Here is a 25322-nt window from a genome sequence, read left to right on the forward strand (position 1 = left end):
GTTATAGTTATCTATGCTCCTAAGAGTCCCTGAAACATACTGAGGACAGTACAGTGTCGCTGGGGGGCCGGGATTTGTAGCAGCATAGACAACTATACTACTAGGGGCCCCCTCTCCGGCCTACTGTTCAGGCCAGTAAATCCCGCCAATACATGGACTGAGGTTCACAGCTGGTCGTGTATAACCGGGGTTAGTGTTGTAGCTAGTAAAACCTTTAGCCATCCTCTAACCTTCAGTGATTTATGTATTTACAGGTATATGTACAAATATATTTAACGCTAATATTATACTGTCGCTGTTATAGCAACTATTGACTGATATGTTTCTTATATGCAGAGAATGGTATCATATGGTTTCATATGCTCTATTTTATATTGTTTTGCAGCAAGTTTACAAGACGGGGAAATCGACAACTTTGTAGAAGGTAAAAAGCTGTGGCGCCATTCTTTTGTTTTGTGACCTTCTCGTCTTACCATTCTGTTGTGTAAAGTGACAGGAGTAATCTGTAACAGCGACTCTATTTCATTTCTAATACAACTGTTTAGTTTTTAGTTGTTTGGGTTTTTTGTTTTTTTTTGTTTTTTTGTTTTTTTTTAAGGGGAGCATTTCAGATACACTTTTATCACTGATATTGCATGCATTAAGAGTCGCTGTCACTTCTAACATGTCCATGTTAGGCCTCATGCACACGACCAGTGCACAGTCAGCATGATAGCCATGTTTTTCACACCTAGCCCACTCACCCATTCATTTTTTTGGCCCCATTCACATAACCATGTATTTTCACAGTCTGGTATATGGGACCGTGAGCAAAACTCAGGACAGCTCCTATTCCTGTCCATTTTGCAGACTGTGCTCACTGGCCTCAATCAATGCCGCCACGGAAAATGACATCCGTGCACGGTCCATACCGTTCAATCGCAGCAACACGCACATGGGTTATACAAGTACCTACTAAGGTGACATGCAAAAGACCATGAAATAACAATGCTCTGCATTGTGCCCTTCCTCTGTTATTCCTCCCAGAAATGTATGCAGCTGACACCCCGCCATCAAGTACACAGTTTTTTGTTTTTATACAGTTTGGGGGGGAATAAGAGAGGAATGACACAACACAAATTGATATAATAAAAATGGTACTCCAGAATTATTTCCCTTCCTCCGCAGTTGCTAATAATTAAGGTGATGTTAAACCTCCGGGTTTAGCACTGCTGCGTATGTAGCATAGTAGACTACCGAGCTTCCTCCATAAACCCAGCCTGACTTTGACTTATAGTATAGTTGAGCTGAAATCATGTCTCCTGGGCATGCACAGTAAAGTGAGGTGTACTTGCTTGGGCATCATCTTCGCATTGCACAAAAATTTCCTTACTTACCCAAACTGATATATGGTTCTGTCAAATATCAGGATAGGGTTAAAGTGCCAGTCAAGGGTCTTGACACATGGTTGTATGTTGTGCATACTCCTTTCATTCTCTCAGAAGTACATGCCTTTAGTACATTGCCTGTCATTTGGCAATGCTGCCATATAGAAGGGCTGCATAGTATGATGATGCGTGTCTGCTCTCTAAGCCAAAAAGGATCAATATAAGATTGTGCTATTTGTGTATTCGTGAGGAGAGGGGTTCCTCCACCTTGCCCTGCCTTCCTCCAGTGATTGACAGACTGCTGTGTATGAAGATACAGGTCGGGTATAGTTAAGAGGTGACGGGTGGGGGAGTGCTCTATTCAGGAGTACACCAGACTATAAACTGTGATAACTGAGCACAAGTACTTCCAATAATGGCTTTTGTGAACACCCTTCTTAATAAGACTTGAAGAACAGCTTTACACACATTCATGGCTTACAAACAAGTTTCTCTTTTTTTTTTTTCCCTTTTCCCTTCATAGTTTTTTCATTTCCCAATTCTTTGACGGAAGAGAACATGCTGAATGTTTCCAAGCCACTGCCTAAACAGCTATGGGAAGCCAAAAAGGTGTAGTATTTAATAGATTCTCTGTCTCCCGTTTACTGAAATAATGTGTCAAGGCTGTTTGAGTTGACATTTGTGTGGTATTTGGCCTCTGCTCACATCATATTTGCTGAGAAGAACTAGTACGGTGTACATTGCCGCTTTTCCTTTAATATGATTGACACCATGATGACATGCAGTGCCTCCCATTGGATAAATGGGTGCTGTTGCCATCCATCATATGACTGATCAGTCACCGCTTGAATTCTGCTTTTTTTGCTTCAGTGATGGAACAGTAAAAAGTTGATAGTTAGTGTATGCTCGGCCTACTCAGTTTGCATATAACATTTGTCTACAGAAACCTATAAATAATGTTTTACTTCTCTAGTACTGTTCTTGAGTAATGTCTTGTATAGTTGACTGGTCCTCTACTTTTAATTCTGAAGGCTTCAGAGCAGAAATTTCCTAGTTTTCTTGCTTCTTAAAGGGAACTTGTCAGGTCTTTTCCCCCACACTAAACTGGCCCTCATCATGTGTAGGACCAGGTAATTCCCTGTCCATTACTGCCGCTCTGTAATGTTTCTGTGAAGTTGTATAACAGTCATATGTAAATTATCCTAAGTAGTCAAAGGGGTGGAGAGCAGCTTCAGCCTCCTCACACTGTCCTCTTGGTAGTTATACTTCCTTGGCCCTCACTGTCCCCTCGCTCCGACACCTTGAGGGAGATGTCAGTCATGTGACTAGTAAGCGGACAGTGTGACTAGGCTGAAGCTGCTCCCTGCCCTCTTGACTACAAAAGAGAACTTGCAGATGACTCTTTATGCTTTCAAACATTTATAACTTCACTTTGCTGCAGCAGAAACATTAGAAGGGCAGCAATGGGAAAGGAATTACTTCATCCTATCCTTGAGGTTTACGGTGGAAAAACCACCCGACCTTCTCTTTAACTTGTTTCAGTCTAAGAGCATAACACTGATGTGAACAGAGCTCAAGTCTAAGGATCTCCAAGCTTATTTTTATTTTGTTTTCCTTTGAGCAGAAGAGTAGTAAAGATATACTTTTTGCTGATGGCCGTTTTGGTTCTGATGCTGTAGGGCTCCCACTCACAATTACTTCCTGGTGTCCCGGGCACACAGGAAACGCACAGGTAATTGAGCCAGTTACTGGTTGAGGCGGTTCATCGTTTTGGCCAGTGATGGGCTGGAAATGACTTGGCCATCTGTGTGTCTCGGGAGACCTCAAAATCTTGAGTGTCTGAAACCTGGGCAGCATCAGAACTAGTGAGAGGTGACTATTTTTTGTTCATTTTCTTATGCCACCTTTAATTCTCTCTCTGCACTGTAAATCGGTCCTGACTAGAACACCCTGAATTGTGACCATGGCATGCTGATATTGTCCTACTGAAAGGATGGTTAGGAGGCCGAAGAAAATAGTCATGGCAGATGCTATGCTTTATTTCACGTACTTCTGGACCATTATTTTATTTCCCAGAAACCACTATACTTCTTTCCATTGTCTGTATAACCTCTTTAATAACCTGTTATCTCTACTGACCCTCCAATGTTTTGTTTCCTCCCCTACTTGTAATGTATGTTTTTCCATCATCTAAAACCAGCAACTAACATTTGTTCCTTGCATTTGCTTCTGACCTTGCAGATTTCCTGTTCTTTGATCTTAATGTCTCTATTCTGGGATTCTTCCATTTAAATCTTGGAGGAATGTAATTCATTAGTCTTGTTAGAGGATTCTTACTGGATTATTTCATGGCTTTTCTCATTCATGCTACTCTGTAATATGAGTGTCTATATTTACTTACGTATAGAAAGTAGTAGATCACATTCTATGTCACATTATAAAAATTGTATAACAACATGTTAGAAATTGTCACATTTTAACATACTGTATTATACAGTATATTTAAGATTTTTCTTTTACCTGAATCTTAGTGTAGAATTGTCCCGTAACCCTGTTTTGGTGTATTATGCTGAGTTTAACGTACGTTATTTTTGTGTTTGTTTCCCAATATCTATTTTAGGTCCAGTCCATGACATCTCGTCCTCGATCCTGTGAAGTCCCAGGCATCAAGTATGTACTGAAATAAATCCTCCAAGAAATAAGACACCTATAATAACACCTATTTTGTTACAACATAAAGTCCTTTAAGCTGTGTTCAGACATAGGCAATTAAAACCCACAATAAAGTATAAGACAATACATGTGAATAGGGTTTTGTAAAGCCCATTTATAGGTGTGGATTTTAGGGTATTATGAGGACCTTGAAATCTTCACTATATAGATGTTTTCTTCCTGTGCTGCCCCTCTTATACGGTTAATAAACAATTACACTAAAGGTTTTCTGATATTAGAATAATATCATTATATTGGTGGGGCCTGTCTCTCATCAGAAAATACAATTGGCTATTTAAAGGGGCCATTTTTCCGTTGAGCTCTTCAATTGAATTTTTTTTCTTTTCCTTTTTAGAGTTTTTCCGTCTTCAGATCCCAACGCTGGCCTTTCACATTTCCAGGGGAACCTTAACACAGGTGGATCACTGCCAGATCTTACAAATCTGCACTTCCCATCTCCCCTGCCAACACCACTGGACCCAGATGACGCAACATATGGCGGTATGGGTGCAGAGAATAGCACAGGTGGGCTTCCTGCTGCAATGACTCATCTGGGCATCAGTGGCTCACCAGGTCAGTGGCAATAAATTGTTTGTATTTACATAACTTAAAAGAAAGATCTATCCTATCTATCTATCTATCTATCTATCTATCTATCTATCTATCTCAAGTAAGGAGAGGCCTGGTAGGAAAAAGGCTTAAGACAATTTAGTACTGTATATTCTGAGCAGGCAGATATTAATTGCAGATACATTGTGGCTATTCAAACACGATCCCCCAAATCAAATGACTGCTTGAAAAAGGGACATGTCTGGTTCTTTGTATTGTTAACACAGTGGTGCTCAACCTTCCAAGGGCCACTTTATTATATTGCACCACTTTCAAGAACCGCTAACAACATATCAGTATATATACAGTATTTAGACATATACCATATCTCACAAAAGTGAGTAAACCCCTTACATTTTTGTAGCTATTTCATTACATATTTTCATGGAATAACACTGGAGATTTTATACACTCTAAAGTAGTCTATCTACACCGTTATACAAGCTGTACATTTGGTGTGCCATCAAAATCGCCCCAACACAGCCATTAATATCTAAACCCCTGGCAAAAAAAAAAAAAAAAAAAAAAAAAAGTGAGTACACCCCTAAGTGAAAATGGAAAAAGTATGCCCAGTTAGCCATCTTCCCTTACAAGTGTTATAAGGTCTGAAGGTGTGAATAAGGAGCAGATGTCTTTAAAGGGAGTCTCATTGAGAAAATCACTTTGTAAGTAAGCATATATTTAAATATTTTTCATCCCACTGTTTTGGTTTGTTTTGTGGGTTTGTGTTTTGGTTTTTTTTGTTTGTTTTAATTCCAAATTTTCTCAATATGCATTTGATCTTCATGGCGCACAGAGGGCAATATATTTGTTTGTCTCCACCTGGATAAATCAGCAATCCCCCACACCCTTCATGCCGCCTTCTCCTCTTTTCAGCTGCAGATTCTGTTGTGTGCGAAATCTTGTGCATGTGCTGCTGTACAACGGACTGCTTTGGGTTTGGGCCGAGCGTGTACAGTACATGCTCCGTACGCCATATTTATTCTCTGCGTGATCAAGCATTTAAGAGTACTTTTTAGTTATATGAACTACTGAGCATGCAGAGAATAACCTATTCAGGAAGGCCTACAACCTCCAATAACACTATCACCGCACTGCCATCTGTACAGTCTCCCCCTCTCTTTCTGTCTCTATCCCTCTTCCCTCATAGATTGTAAGCCCTCGCGGCAGGGCCCTCTACCCCACTGTGCCAGCCGATCACTGTTAGTATTATATCTACCTGTATATTCTGTGTACTGTATGTAACCCCCAAATGTAAAGCACCATGGAATTAATGGTGCTATATAAATAAACAATAATAATAATAATGTAGTATTATATAGAAGCTGATTGGAAACCTAGTAGCAGGGACTGAGCTATAGCAGTACAAGGGGGGAGAGCCAGAAATAATAATAATTAAAAAAAAAAAAAAAAAAAACCTTCATGGAAAGCTTTGCCTCCTTCAATAGGGTCTTTGTGCCCTGTAGCCCACTCTCTTACTTCAATATGCAAGTGTTCAAGTTCCACCAAGTAGTTCTTGATAATACAGCCATTATATGCCAGTGAATAGGGACTTGTGTATGGGGAAGTCAGATCTTTCTAATTCCTATCTACTTTAAAGCTGCTTACTTTACAGATTTCTTTTGGATTTGTGTAATAAAGTACAGATATTGATAGTGTCAGTAGTTTGAAGCTTTTAGAGTGTGTGTGAATAACATTAGCGCTATATACTAGTTTATATATTCTAATATTCATAGCTATAATCTTCTGAGGAGAGAAGGCTTCCTTCTGTTACTTTGCAGCTTTGATCACTTCTCTTGTCATAAAGTGCTTTCTCTCACAAACTTGGCATTGAGCCCACTGCTTCCGGATGTTTGCCCTTTAATGTAGTTCCTGGATGGCAGCATTGAATTGTCATGGAAGATCTGCCACATGCAGATTAGTCTTTTATAGGATCATTGTTTATTTACCTTTTTTTTAATGCAGGTTTGCAGAACACTCGTAGCAATCCATCCATACAAGCGACACTGAACAATAGTTCTATGGGTTCTCCTGTAAACAACCACGGACCTCCAGCCGGCCGCTCTAACCCATCGCTTCACCCGTCTCTTCGCCTGGCATCCCTCAGCAATCCTTCTCTCTCAACGGCCGCTCTTGGCAGCTCTCCTAGGCGAAGGCACACTCCTGTTAGCCCACTGACTTTGACCCCAGGCAGCGACTCAAATCGGAGCCTTAGTGGACAATTCTCACCCACCAGCCCAATGAATATGCCACACAATTCACAGGTAACATTTCAGCTACTTATATGCTTCATTCACAGCTGTTTGAATGGTTTCACACAGTGGTGTTTGGAAAATGCTGCTTTTTTGTGGCAGCTTGGGATGCTTTTTGAAGGAATTCAGAAGACCTGGTAGAAGTCCTGGATCAAAAACCTGCACAAAAAGTATGACATCACCCTTTAATTTAATATCAGGTTATCATGGCCTGTAAATCCACCAGTCAGTAAATGGGTAAAAACGCAGTTCCAAGCTATCAGTGCAAGGAAAATACTCTGCACTGGTTGTGACATAAACCACACATGTACATTTAGGTCTTTTTACAGCTTTAGGTGATTCTTAAAGGGATTCTACCATTAAAACTTTTTTTTTTTTTTTTTTAAATGTAGATTGTGAGCCCCACATAGAGCTCACGATGTACATTTTTCCCTATCAGTATGTCTTTTTTTTTTTTTTTTTGGAATATGGGATGGAAATCCATGCAAACACGGGGAGAACATACAAACTCCTTGCAGATGGTTTTTTGCCCTTGGCGGGATTTGAACCGAGGACTCCAGCGCTGCAAGGCTGCAGTGCTAACCACTGAGCCACCGTGTGGCCCCAACCTTTTTTTTTTTTTTTTTTTTTTGTGGATAAGATGTCGGAATAGCCTTTAGAAATTTACTTGCACAGTATTGTTAGCGGCCATTCTCCCGTAGCCTGTGCGCCTGCGCAGTCTCCTCTGCTCAAGGCCCAAGGCCTAGAAGTTATGAGCCTGCACCAGAAGAAGACATTGAAGATGACGCTGCGGATGAAGGAGGTGTCGCTGGAGACACTTCTCTGGCAGTGGTGGGGACGCCCTCATCGCTGCGGGAGAAATCATTTGCATACCGGTAAAAACCGGTATTTCTAAGGAACGGCGTCTAAAGGTAAGAGACGAATAGCCTTTCTAAAGGCTATTCCGACGTCTTATCCACAAAAAAAAGGTTTTAGTGGTAGAATCCCTTTAAAGCGTAACTGAACTTTCACAAAAAAAACAATTGTTATTATGCCACTATATGTGAAAACTTCACTCTCCACAATTTTTCTTTTCACTGCAAAAATATCTTTTGTGCAGTCTTTCTCTGTGCGACAGTCCAGGTCTACTCGCACTTCCTGCTTTTAGCCAGTTTCTAGGGAGGCTTGTCTTCAGTGTGTAATGTCAGCCAGTACTGTATGCAAAATTTCAGTATGCCCATAGTTTCCATCATGCACCTACCCAGCAAACCAATCTGCTAAACCCAGGGACTTTGAGCAACTCCACATCGTTTGAAATCTAAAATTTGCCATACCAGGAAATGCCAGATATAGATGAATCAATGGCAGAGTCCCTGTGAAGACCTCGACAGGCAGAGATGTGGAAAAGAATTAAAGAAGCGCTCAGCTACATTGAGGAGAGAGAGAAGCCAGAGCACAGGAGTTGTACTGAGAAATTGTGTTCCAGCGTGTCTCGCCTCAAGGTTGCTGAGCGCAGTGTACACTGGCTGCTGTATAGTGAGCCCTGACACTAGCTTCTCCTGTATCCCTCTCCACATCTCCCTGTCTGGACTCTGAATGTAGAGGTGCACACTATGCAGCTGCAGAGCCATGTTATAAGACTGCATACTGCATAACGTCAATCAAGGGGGCATCTAAATTATTCAAGTACATATCGCCTGCCTATCAGTACACACCACTGGCCCCTACACCATACCACGTCCCTGTACTCCCAACAGCCTAGACATGGAGTATGGATCCTGCTTAGCAACTGTAAGAAGTGTCAAGGGTAGGAACAAAGGAACACAAGCCAGAGGGCCAGCTTCAGGCACAATTTTATACCACAAAGGCAAATTTTGCTAAAGAAATAATTTATAAACTTGATTAACAGAAAACGAAAAATAGCTTTAAAAGTTTAGTTACGCTTTAACTTTAGCTTCCACCTTCCTAATATTTAATGACAGACTCCCTTATAAATCTGCATTAGGACCAATAAACCAAGACTACTGCTGATAACCCCCATTGATTATGGGGCTAGTCCACAAGTAAACCACAGGATGCCCAGGGCTGGTATTCAGAAGACTCTCTCAAATTCCTCCTCTTTTTCAGCTGTGAAGGGATTTTTAATATAGCAGAAAAATAACTTTAGGGCCATAAATTGAATTAATGCAAAGACAGTTTGGCAGACTTATTATGTCTTATGTTTTCAGGCATACAAGGCATAAGAAGATCGGTCTTGAGAAAAAATAATTACAACTTTATTACTTCTGCACTGCCTTTGCCACTTCCCTGAAAAGGGCCACGACAAATTTATCTTTATTTATGTTGGAAATCTGGCATAAATGATGGGGATAATGTACATCAGTTTTGAGCTGACGTAAACTTTCAGTGCTCCCTCTCCTGTGGGTGCGCGTCTTATTTCTGCATCTTATCAGTTTGTGGCCACAGTTATGTTTCTGCTCCTTTATAAAGGTTCCTATACTGCACGGTTATTAGTTTAGGAAGCATTTGGCCCTCGTAGACATGTGACTGAAACGGTAAAGGGTGGAGCACAGCTGTCACTTTTGGAATTGGCATTGATCTTAAAATACAAACAAAATACTTTTTATCTTCCTTCAGAAATATTAACACGGTTTTCTACCTTTAAGAATATATATTGATAGGATGTTCTGCATATGTTGGTATGTTAGTTACTGAGTTATACACGGAATTGTATAGTTACTAACTGCTATCATTTTTATTATCCTAGGGTCTAACTTTGGACAGGAATCCACTTTCTCTTCCTCCACTAGAACCTCCTCCTCCGTATCCTTTATACCAAGAGCAATCCCAACACCCACTTCAGCATTCACAGCACCATGTGCACGACCCTACGGAGTCTCCAAACTTTCAGCCTCCCTCACCTGTGCCCTGCCCTCCATTGGACTTAAATTTGGCTAATGTGAGTACAGGATCATTCTATGATTATACAGTATATGTAGCTGTGTATAGTCTCTTCTTTAATAGCCCTCTGCTCCTACTGTTACTTTGATATACAATCATTTTCTAGACATTTCCTGAATAAATTTGCACATGGACCATATGAAAATATCACAAGGCTAACCGAATGCATAGTTATACAGTATCATCATATATTTATGCATAATGCTGGTATTAAGCGGAGTCTGACATCTTAAGCGGGCCATACACATTAGATGATTGTCTGCCAAACTAGCTGATTTCAGCAGGGCTGCCTGACTCAGATAAGGATCTGTCTGATTTCAGCTGCCCATTCCTCTTGCTCTTTGATCTGTTTAGTGCACTTGGGGCATTTCCACAGTTGCTAGAGCCATCCATTTTCTCTTGTGGTTACTGCCCAGCATTGCTCTTAAAGCAATGACTGATATGTCCCATGTATTTGCATTGACCACACAGAAGATGGTGCTCTAGCAGGTGTGGTTCACATGGAGTAAAGTTCACCTTAGGGTGCATTCACATGGAGTAAAGTGGCTCTGATTCTGCCACAATAACTTGCGGCAGAATCAGGACTGATAAGACTGAAATCAATGGGTTAAAAAGCCTCCCATTGATGGAAATGTGTTCCGCGTGGAAGATGGAACCCATTGAACTCAATGGGGGTCTTATTATCAGCGCTGATTCTGCTGCGAGTTATCGTGGCAGAATCAGCGCCACTTTACTCTGTGTGAATGCCCCCTTATAGTCCCAAAGGCTCCTTAAAATAAGAGCAACGCTTGCATTGCACAGATTTATGTATTGTGAAAAAATTGTTGGAGTAGCTACTGAATCAATACTGCTTTATAGCACAATGTCATTAGTGATTAATTTTTAGGTACCTATTAATTTGTAATTTGTGTCCATTGTATCTAGACTACTATATTAGCAGGCAGCAAATAGAATATACAGTATTTCTGACAGATCTGATAGAAAAAAAAATTAATCTGACTAAAAAACAGTCAGACCGATACAAATGTATTACCTTTCATCTATCTGCCATTGACTGCTAAGTGATAGAAAAAAAAATCCATGCATGGAAATGGAAAGCACCCCATCAGGTTCTAGTAAACATTTTAAGTTTAAAAAGTAGATAGACATGGAAAGAACACCTATCCTAAGAAAATAGAGCTAGCCGCCCCACATTATACAGCTCAGTACACTGAAAAAGAAAATATCTTTGATATATTCAGTGGATTTATATAAAAATCTGCAGAAATGTAGTTATTAGGCATTTCATGTACTTTATGCACACGCCTCCGCTCCCAGAGCTATCCTGAAACCGTTCTCGCCCTTCCAGTCTTGTCCTGTACTTCCCCATACAGTAGGAGTTGAACGTCCCATTGATTTTAGGAGAAACTGGACAAACCGTGCACTTGCTGCTTTGCATCGTAGGCCAGGTTCTGATACAGCATAGCAGTGAACAGCTCCCAGTGCATGGGGCGATGCTGACACATGACTGGAATAGTGAAATAGTGATGCCCCTGGAGCTGAGGTTTGGGCACTGAGTGCACCAAACGTGGGATCAGCAAATTTCTTCAAAGGTATTTTGCCACAAATGTATTGAAGCCACGAGCATAACAAAGGCACATTCTTCTCAGTGTAATGAGGTGGGATCCGTTCTATATGCTTAAAATACGGTTTTAGGCCAGGGCCCCACATTGCGTAAACATAGCGGTTTGCCCCAGTGGTAACTCCATGGAAAAGTGTTTTACAGTCACAGCAAAGTGTATGGTATTCTACCGACTCCCATCCCCACTCTGCAGTAAAAAAGGTGCTGTGGATAGGCGGCATTTTCCAAAGCCATTGCGGTTTTGGAAATCACAGCATGTCAATTATACCTACAGAAACACCAGTGCTTTACCCTATAGGTATAATTGAAGTGTAAAGTCCGCAGAGGAAACATCTGAGAACTTTGTCCAAAGCACTCTATGAAGAACCGCAACACAACAAAAAATCTATGCAGGGCGCCATGTGGAACCTTAGTCACAGAAAGATTTTCAGATTTTGGACACCCCTTAAAGCACACTCTGGAATCATTGGGTATTTAAACAGAACTGTTTTTATCAATGTTTCTGTTGTATCGACAAACTGAACACACAATGCAGATGTGTATCCAGCCTAGCCGATGCAATATTCCTCTGTGCGATGTAGAATTGTGAAATCTTGTATAAGTATTATCTTCTAGTTCATGTGTACTCATCCATTATATCTTATTTTTATTCCTTAGAGCACGCTAAGTGGTTTCTTTTCAGACCCTTTCTTTGATCAGCAACAGCCTATGAGACACGGGAAATGTCAATGGCAGCAGGTCAGTCTTACTGCTAAGGATTCTCTACATGTACTTTCAACTGGCCTTTTGCATGAGCAAACTTTTTTCCTGTCAACTGTAGCATTTGTTTTTTTGTTTTTTTTTCTTGTTTTTGGGTTTTTTATGCAAGTTGAAACTTTTATAGTTATTGGCAGTGTAACTTTGTGTAAACCGGGGTTGTGCTGCTACAGTATGCAAACTACATAGGGACCAATTGATGTAACAATCATTCTTCCTTGCACAGTTGGCAATAGGACATGTAAAATCTATCGCTGATCTGATATTCATGAAAAGTACTCATTCCTGCTAAAAATCTGCCTGTGTTGGCAATGTAACCAGTCTGTGTAGACAGTCTGGCAATATGCCAGCTTTATTACAGGGTCTAATGCTGGATGATGTGCTGCATCTTAAGCCTGTCCAGTCCAAGCTTAGTGGGCCCACTTTGGGGAAAAGATTTAGACCAATATTTTTGCCCAATCTGACACATTTTACTGCATAAATGCCACACTCTTTCCCACAAAACAGTCTCATTTCGGGAAAGCCGCCTCCACTTGTCTCACTAGTTAGAAAAATGGGATCTTAAAGTAGATGGAACATTTTATGTTGGTGCAGAGTCATGGGCACAGTAGTAAATTTGCTGCTTTGTTTTTGGAGGGTATGAGTTGCTTTCAAATATGACAGCCTAGAGCCTCACTGAACATTAAAAGGGAAAAAGTCTATTAAGCCTATGTCCAAGTTGTCATATTGTTAGCTTCCATTGAAACAGTTGTCATGAACTCCATGGTGCCACTAGGCTGCAGTAGATTGATGGAGCCCAAGAGCCACATACAAGTCCCAAGCTACTGACTAGAAAACACTGATATATGGCTTACTATTCCTTTTTACACTAGCACACTGATCCTGTGTAAGTTTTAGCCTTGTATGTTTTGTCTATATTAGTTTATCTACTTAATGTCTGAAATTCTGGTTCTGAAGTTTGAAGAGGAGCAATTTTCAGTCTTCTCAAATAGCAAAGCAAGTCGACCGTGTAAGGATCAGCTCGCCTAGTCCTCCCTGGGCTGAGAAAAAAATCTCCTGGTTCACAGAAAAAAGGGTTGGTTCCAAGACAGCCTAGCAGTACTGGAAAAATTCAGCACACCATGAGAACTACCCATCAACCACAAGAAGACCAAAGTCTTGGTTTCCAGAAGAAGGGCCACAATAAAGCCCCCATCCCACACTTCACACTAAATGGCTCCACACTGGAGAAAACCACAGCTACACCTACCTGGTGTAGTCTGGGGCCCAGCCACCTACCCAGACCAGCCAAAATGGGACTCTAGTCCAACAGAGACCTTCCACCTGGAGTTCTGCAAATACCTGCTCCATGTCCACCGCAGCACCTCCAACATGACATCCCAGGCGGAACTAGGCAGGCTCCCACTGTGCTCACCATGCAGAAGAGGGCGCTAGTATTCCAGGCGCACATCCAGGGGTGCAACCCCGACTCCTACCACTACCAAGCCAGGCTATGCCACAGAACTCTAAACAAACCTGGCACCTTTCAGCCAACCGCCAAACCAGAACCACCAACAGGCAATGACCAAAGCCCAAATAAAGTGGGCCAGAGAGAAAAGCAAAGAGCAGTACATCGAAAAATGGAGAAACTAAATAAATAACTCCAAGAAACTCAGTGTACCAGTCACTGCAAAGAAACTACACCATGGCCACCTACCTGGAGAGAATACCCAACCCCAAACACAGACAGACTCTGAGCCGGTACAGACTGAGCACCCACAACCTAGAGATAGAAACGGGGCAGCACATGCAGATGTTCAAGCCATGGGAGAACAGACTGTGCCAACACTGCGACCAGGGGGCCCTAGAAGACGAGTATTTGGGTGCTACACTGCAAAAAATATTCAGCTGTGAGAGTAGTCTACTTCCAAAGACTATCTGCCCACATCCTAGACTTCACATCTGCAGACGAGAAGAGGAAACTGTACATCCTACTGGGAGAAGAGGAGTCCACTGTGTGGATCGCTGGCCAATACGTGTCCAGCTGCCACCAAATGAGGGGAAGATGACACCCCAAGGACTATTATACCCATTATCACCCCATCTAATCACCCGCCCATACCCACATGTCCTAAACCAGAACGAGACCCCAAGGACTATTGTACCCCCCAAACTACCCACCCTCCTACCCATCCAATCACTCACGCCCGCCCCCAACCACTCTTTGCGTTGGCAATGCCAAATGTATATTCGGACATGCCAATAAAACTTTTATTTGATTTGAATATACAGTATAATTGTAGGGCACCTCAAATTCTCATCTTGATAATGCTCTTCAGTAAAACACTCAGCCCCTTGAAGTCTGATTCTAAACATCATGAAGATCATATATGAAGTTTTCAGGAGACAAAAGACTTGTGGTAAAATTGCTAACAGTGCACTTTTTTTTTTTTTTTTTTTTTTTAATCGCCTCCTTTTCTACATTAGGGGACTCAGTGGTGTAAAGGTCAAACTTACTATCTGTGTTATTTAGCAGGTCCATGCTGACCCATGTGCCTTGCCTCTTAGCTGCCAGAGGTCACTTTCTTATTCATATAAACAAAATTGTGTCTCAATGTATTCCTATGAGCGCCTTGTTTTGAGTTCCATAGGAATACATTGAAAGCCTGGGTTCAGTGAATGTGACCGTGACCTCCAGTAGCTCAGAAGCTGGTCTTGTGAGGCAGGGCTGGTTACTATATTTTTCCAAATGACATAACTAGTACATTTTTAATCCTTACCCCAATCCATGGAGCCACCAATGTAGAAATGAGGGTTGCAATAAAAAAGTGTATTGTTACTTGGATGTCCAGAGACATGTTGATAAGACATACTTAGCTTATGTGTTACAGGTAAGTGTAAGCTCTTAAGATCCGTGTAACATGCATTATACTGGGTGCTGTACAATACTTAGGTTGGAAAGTGCAGAAGAAACTGATAGACTAGGCAAATGGTCTATTTAATACTAGCTCAGACATAACTGCACTTGCAGTAAGTGGTATTGAAATTGTTCTATTTCTTTTCAGCAAGAACAGTACGACATGTATGGGAGTCCTAGCAGTTCCCTTCCCAATAATAATCTCTTCGATCCGAACATGAGCCTCCAGTACTCTCAGGCAGCCATGATGGGATTAGGAGGGAGTCATGGAAATCTTCAAGATCCTTTCCAGTTGAGGCCAAGCTACTTGTATTCCAATTGTGGTGGAAGTGTACCAAACATTATCCTAACAGGTCAGTCTGACAGTGGTCTGGATATCTTGTCTCTAGACTTTTTAGTGTGCAGATTGATGGCTACCTAGATATGCAATTTATTTGTAGAGTAAAAGATATATGAATGATCTGTTTTCATTATTTAATATGCAACATTTTGCTTTCCCTCTGCAAATTTATAATATAATTTTTCCCTTAATTTGTGACCAGGGTTTCTTATATATATATATATATATATTTTTTTTTCTTTTACCTCTGTCATCAACCTTAACTATTTTTTGTGACAGTGTCAGGCCTTGTTTTATGCAAGAGAAATTATATAACTTATTAGAGTTGACTCTCAAAAGGTCATGAAAGATCTGAGGAACATATATCTTTTTCTTATAGTTCAGGTTTTCACTGTAACTGGGCTGTTTATATGCAAGCCAGTTTCAAGGAAAATCAACCACCTGTTGTCACTTTAGTCACTGGCAGAGCTGATCAGGGTTCAGCAGCTTTGCCATGCCTGGGTGATCGCTGGATTTGATATAGGGGAGCAACATTGCCACTTCTTCTAATCACCACATTTAGCTATGTAGGCATGAAAAGAGAAGACAAAAACAGCTTTAAACTACTTCTGTCTGTCGAGGACCTGAAGCTAGGTTCACGTCTGCGGTCAGATCTAATTCAAAAACTACTGAGGTGATTTACATACAAAAGGTATATGTGGAATAGCCTTTCTAAAGGCTATGCAATGATGTGATTAGTTAAAAATGACTTTTTTCGATGATGGAGCCCCTTTAATGTGTTACAATTCATCAGGTTGAACTTTGGCTATTATTTACATGCCACAAGGTGAAATGTATTTGAGGACGGTCATTTGCATTACTTGTTAAGCACTTTCTTACTGGCATTTTTCTCTTGTAGATGACTCAAGCAACAGCTTATCGAAGGACATTGGCAATGCAGTTGCAGGAGTTTCCGAGCTGGGCTTTGATACAGATAATACATTTCAGTTGGATGATGAGCTGAAAATTGGACCTTTGAGCTTGGATAATCTGAGTATGTTAAGTGATCCTGAAATGGTCCTGCCTGACCCCACCATAGAGGACACCTTCCGTTCTGACAAGCTGTGATCCAGACTTTCTTTTGGAGTGTTGACTGCTCCACTCTCTTCATAGAAGAAAACCTGTTCTAGCTGCAATTGCTTTGTTCCAGGCTCATTCACTATTTTCTGGATACCAAGCAGTTTTAATAACTTAAGGATCTGTGACTTCTGAATGTCTGGTCAAGTAGAAATACTAAGATACTGCTTTAAACCAAGCCAGTAATTGATGTCTTGTAGATAAGCACATGAGATTCTCTGTGAAATGTCCCCTCTAAAAGAACTGCCTTCCTACTTTTCATGGTGGTTGCACCATTGCCTTACATTTTTCTACCCTTTCATCCGTTGGCAGAATTTTTCTGAATCTGCTGAGATTGCGAAGGATTAAAGCAAACACAAACAATACAAAGAGGAAAAAAAACAAAAATCTTTTCTGACAAGTTAAAACCCAGTGATACAAATGCAGACTATGCTGGAGATTCCATATTGTACAGTCTGGAACCACTGACCTCAAGACTTGCTGATGGATTTGTCAGATTTAAGTCTATTCTGCTTTGAACTTTTGCCAAATTTTAAGAAAGATCTGGTATAAAATTACAACAAATCATCTTATGTAGTGAGGTAAAATGCTGTAGTGCCTTAGTCCTAGACACTTTCTCCAAATTTGTTTCCATTCCCTATACACATGGGATTGCAGCTTTTTGGTTGGTTGGCCCCATATCAAAAAGCCAAGACTTGTCATTTCTAAGACCTTTGTTCCTAGTACATTCATAGGCCAAAAATCTGTTTTTGATGCAAAAGATATACAGAATTTTTTTTCCTTTAAATACAATATCACCACCAATGCATAGTGGTCCTAGAGCTAAAGGAGGGTCCTGCAAATCCACATGACCTATAGGAAGGTAGATACTGAAACAAAATTCTGCTAGAACCGGTGCAATGACATCACTTCAAATTCCAAAGAATTGGTCGGGATCTGTCATGATCCTTCTTTTTAAGTACAATCACTAACAAATACACTAGTGTGAACATAGCCCACAGATTACCGGTACTGAACCCACTTTTTTTTTTTAGCATGTACCGTTTTTGATTATTAACAGGAGTAATATATATTTTGTTAGCAGATTTTTGAACTATTTTTATCAAACAATTTTTTTTTTTGATTGGCAAGAAGTTAATGGCGCATTCAATGTAAATCTTTTGACCTTCACATACAGAATTTTTGGTACTATTTTTGCATGGTTTCCTGCAGACAACATCTTAATTGGATCCATAAATTTGGAAAACTATGAACCTTTCCTTTGTATTTTCCTTTTATTTGAAATCGCTTTAAGTGCTAGAAACGTTTCAAAAACTGCTCCATGTGAACAAGGACTAAAAATAAGTGTCTCCATATTACTTTTCTCATTATGGGTTTTATTAAAATGCCACTGTCATGAGGATGTATATAGTGTAACTGCATCTGACTGAGGAGGACATGAAAGTAGAACATCAGAAATAGGTTTGTCAGTCAGCAGCACTCAGCAGACCGCCATTGTTGAGTATGTTCTTGGAAATACTGACAGGCTGGAGAATTTCATTCTTCTCCTCAAGCCCCACCTTCTTGTCCTTTTCAGGGAAATATGTGCATAGCCTACAAGGCCCTCATGGGAGTGGCATTTTAGGGGTGCATTTGTACTGCCACATTTATAGCCAGTCTTCCTCTCTGACCTTAATAGAGGACAGTATGAAAACCTTTCCCTAAGTTTTCTGGGTTTTCTTGATGTTTTGGCAAGAAATATATGGAGGAAACATGGCTATGTAACTGCGATGTGTGTGTATTTCTGTTCTGATATATTCAGTCTTAACAATGGCTTATATTGTGGTTTACTTGCTGCATTATTGTATATAAATGGCATTGAATACTAATACATGAGAAAATAATTATTTATATAGAAATAAGAAAATATAGCCAGACTATACGGTATGGCACCCCATAGACTTCTCTAGGTTGATGAAGACAATTGAGAAACAGGGCTGCCTGCTACATTTGCATTAACCTAAAACATGTCTTACCAAACAGAACAGTCAAATAGAATTTTTGTTTCCACCTTAAAAGTATATGAATATTGCACCTTATGTAACCCTAGAAGGGCCATGTAGAAAGGCATATTTGCACTCTATCAATTTACTCATGTGAGTCCCAACAAGGACCTATGGGATTTCTAACTAAATGAACATTGTGATGTATAAGAATTATCCTAGTTACCGCAGCCTCTCAGCTTTGATATTCTTACAATTCCCATTCTCTATCAACAATAGTGCCTTAGGTAATCCTAAATAGACGTGAACCTATTACATATTGAAACCTTTGCCCTAGTAAGATTTGGCTACCAAAATGACTTTTCTCAACAGTTGCACTGACCAGTTTTCTGATTCTGAATGATGACCACTTGGTACCATGTACTGAGGTAGGCTAGATAAACACAATTGTGGCAATGAAAACATCAATTTTTTAACTGTTTTGCACTTAGAGGGGTGGGTGGCCGTTTTCATGGATCCCCCATACAGTTGTGTATAGAGGGATTTGTGAAAATAGGACCTGGCATATAATTTTGATGGCCTGTGACTACGGACCGTCAAAATTATTCGTGAGAATCGCTCCCATTCACTGGAATTACAAAAACACAGACGTCACGCTGCCACTTTTCACTGTTATGTGAATTTAGCCTTCAGACGGCCATAAGGTGTCTAAATTAAGGCCACACATCTCGTACCCTCTGCGGATCATATAACCAGAACTTCAGGCATGATAGGGGTTTATGATACTGTATTCCAGGTCATTTTACCTGCAGCTGGGAAAGGATTTGCTGCAGTAATGTGGTCTGGAAATGGATGCATTGTGACTGTCTGCAGGGGGTTATTCAGTCTCCTATTTGTAGATTTCCTAAAGGTTGGCCAATCTACTTAATGATTTTCCTTATGGAATTATGGGCCGTAGTACGCAGGTAGATGCAGGGGAGTATGAGCCGTTAAACCATGAGATGGATAGATTGATTCACCCTCTCTCCCCCTCCTCCACGTGAACAAATGTTTTTCAGGTAATTTCTGGCACACTTACATAGGCCGTTCCTGATAACTGGACCATTCATCGGCCTTACGTTACTGCTCCTATATTATAATGCGGTAGATGGTAAGGGCTTCACCACCTTCAGGACAGGCTCTTGTGACTCATTGGAAAGAGACAAGTAGTGCAGCTTTTCGTCTTAAGCATTGGGTGTTGCCAAAGTTGTCTGGAAGATATGCAGGACATCTCCTAGGCCTGAAAACAGCAGATTACTTTAAAGCTTAGGTAGCTTGGAGAAAATAGGGGTTTTATATTAAATTAAAAAAAACTTCTGTGCAATTGTCGAGACAATGATGCAGGAATGATCATTTGTCATGTCCGTCTTATATGCAGAAGTGGGTAGGTTGTACATTACGGTTAAATATAAAACAGACCCCATAATATATAATGCGCTGTACTGATATAAGGGGCATGCATGCTAATAACTACTCCTATGTCTATTAGATATAGGACATCTTTAAAGGGGAGGGGGTCTTAAAATGAGATTATATATTTTATGTGTGCTTGTAGGATACAATATTTCTACTGCCAACCAGATTTTACCTAGTGGTTCTGTGTTTTATTCTGCTTTTATATTGTTTCTATCACGTGAAGTAGATCTAGTCCAAGGGGCATACATCTTGACATTTCTATATGCTACTTACTTTCATTGGGTAAGTCTCTTGTTTAGATGCTTTTGACTTACAAGATGACCCCTTTGAAGAAAAGGACCAAGAACAAACTGGTCAACATCTGGGTAAAAGGGATTTTGGATTTCTAGAATAAGCCTTCCTTCTCGTATGCTTGGCACTTAGATGCTATGACAAGAAGACGTGCACTTACGGTTGCGCTTATCAGATATGTTTTAAAAAGAGATTTTTATTGTAGAGACTTTGTATTGTAATTAAGATTTAGTATTCGGTATATCATATTGTAGTAATTTATCTTTATAGTGCATTTCTGTTAGTCATTGGTAAAAGACATGTCCGCCGTCTAGCAATGGATTAATTCATTCTTAGTCTTCAGTTCTCAACACAGCAGTTATTTATGCCTATGTTTTTGTCATATGTTTAATACCGACGTCAGTCGTTAACCAGTTCTTTGCCAAAGGGATTAAAGGGCTGTGCTATCTGGTTGTAAATGAATCGATGAACTTTGTGCAGCGATAACACAAGTGTAGGTTATATCATATCTTCTGTATAATAAGCGTCCTTGACATTTTCCTGTTATGACTGCTACATTGGGCTGTTTTGGCTTCCTACTAATTAACATAATATATTGGATACGTCCCAAAGACCTGTCTAAGGAATCATTGTTCACTGAAACGTCCATATATCAGAGCTGTCTGTAAATGCCTCTATTCACAGATGGGCCGTATAATGCTAATATAATGTGGCATGCACAGAGTCCCCTGGCTCCAGTACAGTTTCCTTAGTATTTTTGGAAGGTTTATCTAATTTACCCTTTTTTTATTCATTTATTCAGAGATTGCATTGCATTTGCTTTAATAGGAAAACTTACATTTACATGTTTTAAAGGGAACCCGTGAGGTGTTTTCTCTCCCCTGAACCGGTCCCGGTGTGTGATGACCTTTGCTATGGTGGCCTCATTAAGCTTTCTGTCCTTTTGAAAAGTTGTTATAAAATTTGTACTGGAATATGCAAATTTATGTAATTAGTCATGGGGGTGGGGATCAGCTTCTTCTAGTCATGGAGTGATGGTTGTAAATCCCACCTTATGAGGCCAGTGGTTAGGGTATCAGGCTGACGTGACTGTGAGAGACATGTCACATCCCAAAGGTTATGATTTACTATGATGACTCTGTGACTAGATGAAACTGACCCGCCCCAATGACCAGTTAAGGTAAAAGCTTATAATTTCACATTTCAGCAACTGAAATCTTAGGGAATCACAGGAAAGGTCTTTACTTCATGCTGCACATGTTGGGTCCAGTTTAGGGTGTAGAAACCACCTGATAAGTGTAGATGACTGTCCGCACTTTTTGGCTAAAGTATCCAAACCTTACTTTTACATTTCACTACAGTATAAACAATAACCCTTTCCTCCATTTACAAAGTTCTCAAAGGGCTCTATAGCAAACTCACAATGAATCCTACTAAATGTACTATGCTTTTAAGTTCGTCCACCATTTACCAGGTTGCACAATTCTATATGCTTCTCATTTCATTATATAATTGTATAGAGAAGCTGTGGTAGGTACATCATTGGCGCTGTCACTGTGTCTGAGCGAGACTCTAAAGGTGGCCGTACATACTAGGCGAGTGTTAGGAGAAACAAGGACTGGTCACTACTTTGTTCCCACTCGACATACAGTCTGTTCCAAATGTTTTAGATGGGGGGGGGGAAATTCTGTAAAGTAAGATGACTTATAAAAACAGACTCACTAATAGTTTTGTGAATAAACAAAGGGGAAATATGAATCAATATTTGGTGTGACCAGCTATTGGCAGAGTCATCCTAGAAGTGATGTGTTGGCCCCACAGAGCCCTGATCTCAACATCATCCAGTCTGTCTGGGATTACATGAAGGGGCAGATCTTCTGTGGATGTAGGCTTGCTCAGTGCTTAGTTCTCCAGGATGCTTGGATCAACCACCTTCAAAAATTCTCTGCAAGTGTACCTAGAACTGATGCAAAGGGTGGTCACACCAAATATTCATGTGAATTTAGTTTTCTCTTTGGTTGATTTACTTTTGTCAATTAACAAAATAAAATGAACATTTACATGGTACTTTAGGGTTTTACTTGACAGGTCTAGCAGTGGTTTGTCTTCCTCTCCACATTAACTAAACATGGACTTATTCATTTTCTAGATCTGAAGGCTTAAATGTACATGCCTTGCCCTCCAAGCAAATTAGAGATGAAAGAACACAACACTGGCTCACCACCAATCAAAACCTCAGATATGTCAGTGTTAGTGTATGGTCAGCTTCATGCTGGACAGTAGAATAGAGCTCTTCCTGGAGCCTGAAAGCCCTTACTACACACACACACACACACACACACACACACACACACACACACACACACACACACACACACGTGTTACCCAAGAAGTGTACAAATCCATCTGCAGGATTAAAGCGGTTGTCTAGTCTCTTACAAAGTCAGATGAATACTTGTGTGAGCATTAGATAAGAATGTTGCTTACTGCTCTATATGTACTATCCTGGCTCTGGCTTTCTGGAATCCCACATGGTCATGTGATAGGAAATTTGCAAAGGGTATGTTAGCATCAGGTTGTTGCACTTGTTCATGTAGTCTCTCCGATGGCGATCATTTGGAGAGACTTGTCCGTTTACATACAGGCACTGTCATTAGGCAGACTGCTCGCTCATAGCACTGACACTGCCTGTGATCTACAACAAGCAGGTAGTCTCTTCCAATGACTAAGGGCAGGAGCAGGTCGTATGAATAGCCAGCATGTCCTGCTACGGTCTTCCAGGGAGCTGGAGTCCTAATTCTACACAAGATTCTTGACGAATGTTCACACTAGGTTTCATCCGTCTTTGTAACTGACCAAACAACCCCTTTAGTGCATAATGTGTGCCTCCTTTTAATACAATATTTAATATATTAGACTGCTATTGAATATACAGTAAAGTGTAAACTTTAAGGTTTAATGAAATCCAGCACACATAGTAAAGGAGTCATCCCATAACCTCTCTGGGGCGGTGCACATTATAGTAACATAGTCCGGCACTGTGTGTCGGAGCCATTTCTGCCCAAGTAGCTGAGCAGTCATTTCAGTACAGGTTGGACGGCCGCTGGACACTGGTGTCTGCTTAAAAGCTCATTTGTTCTAGTGCAGAATATTGTGTAACACACAAAGGTACCTACAATGTGGTGTTTACTTGTTACCCCGGCTTTCCTACAGTCTAAATGTAAGTGTACTAGTTTATACCAGGAGCCTAGAGCTGTGCATTCTGGGTAAAGTCCTCTATGGGCAGTGAAGACAGTGTGTACAATTCCCATGTTGTGTGTCCCTGTTGCATCACATTGTCACAGCAGACTTTGTTAGTTTTTTACTTTACCTGTCACACAAGCCTGCCCAGTTCACTTCTAAGGCTTTGTTAACATCTGTATTGAATACATTGTTAGGGAACAGACGCCCCAGTGGAAACTTTACTAACAGTCTATGGTGTCCTTCTGGTGCCTCTGCTGTACTAAGGATCTGGCACTGCGATATGGTCTTGTTTATCATAGAAAACACAATGCGGATGTGAACAGAGCCCAAGTAGCTGCAGAGAATGTCTCAATGCTGCTGTCACTTCACTAATGCCTTAACGTGCCAATAGTTTAAAGCAAAGAATGCCCCCTTGTACCTTGCGCTGTTTGTACCCCACCATTGGTAATAATAGTTCTGGTCCATTTCATATTCTCATATCGGAAGCAAAATCTCTGCAGTTTCCTTCACTTGTTTCTGTTGTTAAAATTGTACAGTGATATTTAAAATATGCAGTTCATAAACTAGTTTTCTTTTGTAATGCATCATTTTACACCTTTCATAATTAAATTGCAGCAAAATAAAATTCTATATTTGCATCCAATGTCTTTTTTTTTTTTTCACCATTGTACAAGCTGAACCGGCCAAGAATGTTGTTGTTAAAACCGAAGTGGAGAAACTGGAGGAGTCTTACCAGTAAATGGGCCATAATTCAGGCAAGATTTGCACCAAAAAGTCAATAAGTTGATTTTTGGGGGGTTTGTTAGTCAACGTCTTTGTTCTAGCCACATTTCACCTTTGTATAAGGTATGAAAGTGTACCAAAATTCAACAAATGTATTAACTGTGCGCACCATTGTTTTGCTCAGGGCTGTGGAATAGGGGGAGGCGTGGGAAGTTACCAACACCAAAATAAAAATTAAGTTGATACAAATATTATATAATTAGATACTGTCAGGGTTTGGGGTTGCTAGGTGGGATGGCATAGAAACACAAGTCCAGATTCTTTAGTCCATAAACAAAGGGAGAGTTTATTTTCACTCAAAAAGGTAGTGCAGCAACAAAAGGAAACAATACAAAAATACCTGCCCGGCTAGGCTCTAACTAAACATAGAATAGGTTACCTCACCTAGAATAACAGAAATCAAAAGCCAGTAGAATCATTCAGGACACAAAGTTTGCTGCTGGAGCAACTTCTTAAGCCTCCTTGACGAGGAGACTCTCAACAGCCGAGTCGCTGCTGGATCATCCCCCAAAGTGTGGACTGGAGGAAGGGAGGGGGGGGGGGTGGAATGACAAGTCCCACTACCAACCTACCTGCCATTCCTAAAAATCCAGCCCAGTAACCGTAACTTTGAAGTAACCCTTAGCAGACAGAATTATCTGCCGAGAACCAGTCTTTCTAGAGTATTCTCATCTCCCCCACCTGAGTACTCTGGGTGAGATGTACACCCCCTCCATTACCTGACCAGCCATTGGCTTACAATACATATTTAGTTTTTTTGGTTTTTTTTAAGATATGTATATTTTTTGGTGAGCTAGAGGAGCTTTATGCTGCATCTTGCTTTGGAAAAATAGGAGTGTTTTGGCCTACTGAGCCCACAACCCTGATTTTCTGTAAGGTCTCGGTGTAAAGATCGCAATCCATAGGTGCCATTTTTGCAGTCTTTATAAAATGTTGCAGTACAATTTAGAAGAGTCCCC

The 25322-nt window shown here is 40.6% G+C and overlaps 1 protein-coding gene across 2 annotated transcripts in view; it reads left to right on the forward strand.

Moving 5' to 3' along the window:
* CRTC3 (CREB regulated transcription coactivator 3) overlaps positions 1-24218 on the forward strand; it is an 88260-nt gene extending 64042 nt beyond the window's left edge. For both annotated transcript variants that reach the window (XM_075273389.1, XM_075273390.1), the window contains 9 exons: positions 386-424; positions 1891-1976; positions 3988-4037; positions 4435-4652; positions 6654-6952; positions 9687-9878; positions 12159-12239; positions 15302-15506; positions 16392-24218. In XM_075273389.1, the coding sequence (XP_075129490.1) occupies positions 386-424; positions 1891-1976; positions 3988-4037; positions 4435-4652; positions 6654-6952; positions 9687-9878; positions 12159-12239; positions 15302-15506; positions 16392-16600 (1379 nt within the window). In that variant the 3' untranslated portion in view covers positions 16601-24218. The remainder of the gene's footprint in view (positions 1-385; positions 425-1890; positions 1977-3987; positions 4038-4434; positions 4653-6653; positions 6953-9686; positions 9879-12158; positions 12240-15301; positions 15507-16391) is intronic.
* Positions 24219-25322: the final 1104 nt, after the last annotated feature.

This window comes from Leptodactylus fuscus, chromosome 5 (genome assembly GCF_031893055.1).
Source record: "Leptodactylus fuscus isolate aLepFus1 chromosome 5, aLepFus1.hap2, whole genome shotgun sequence".
NCBI lineage: Eukaryota > Metazoa > Chordata > Amphibia > Anura > Leptodactylidae > Leptodactylus > Leptodactylus fuscus.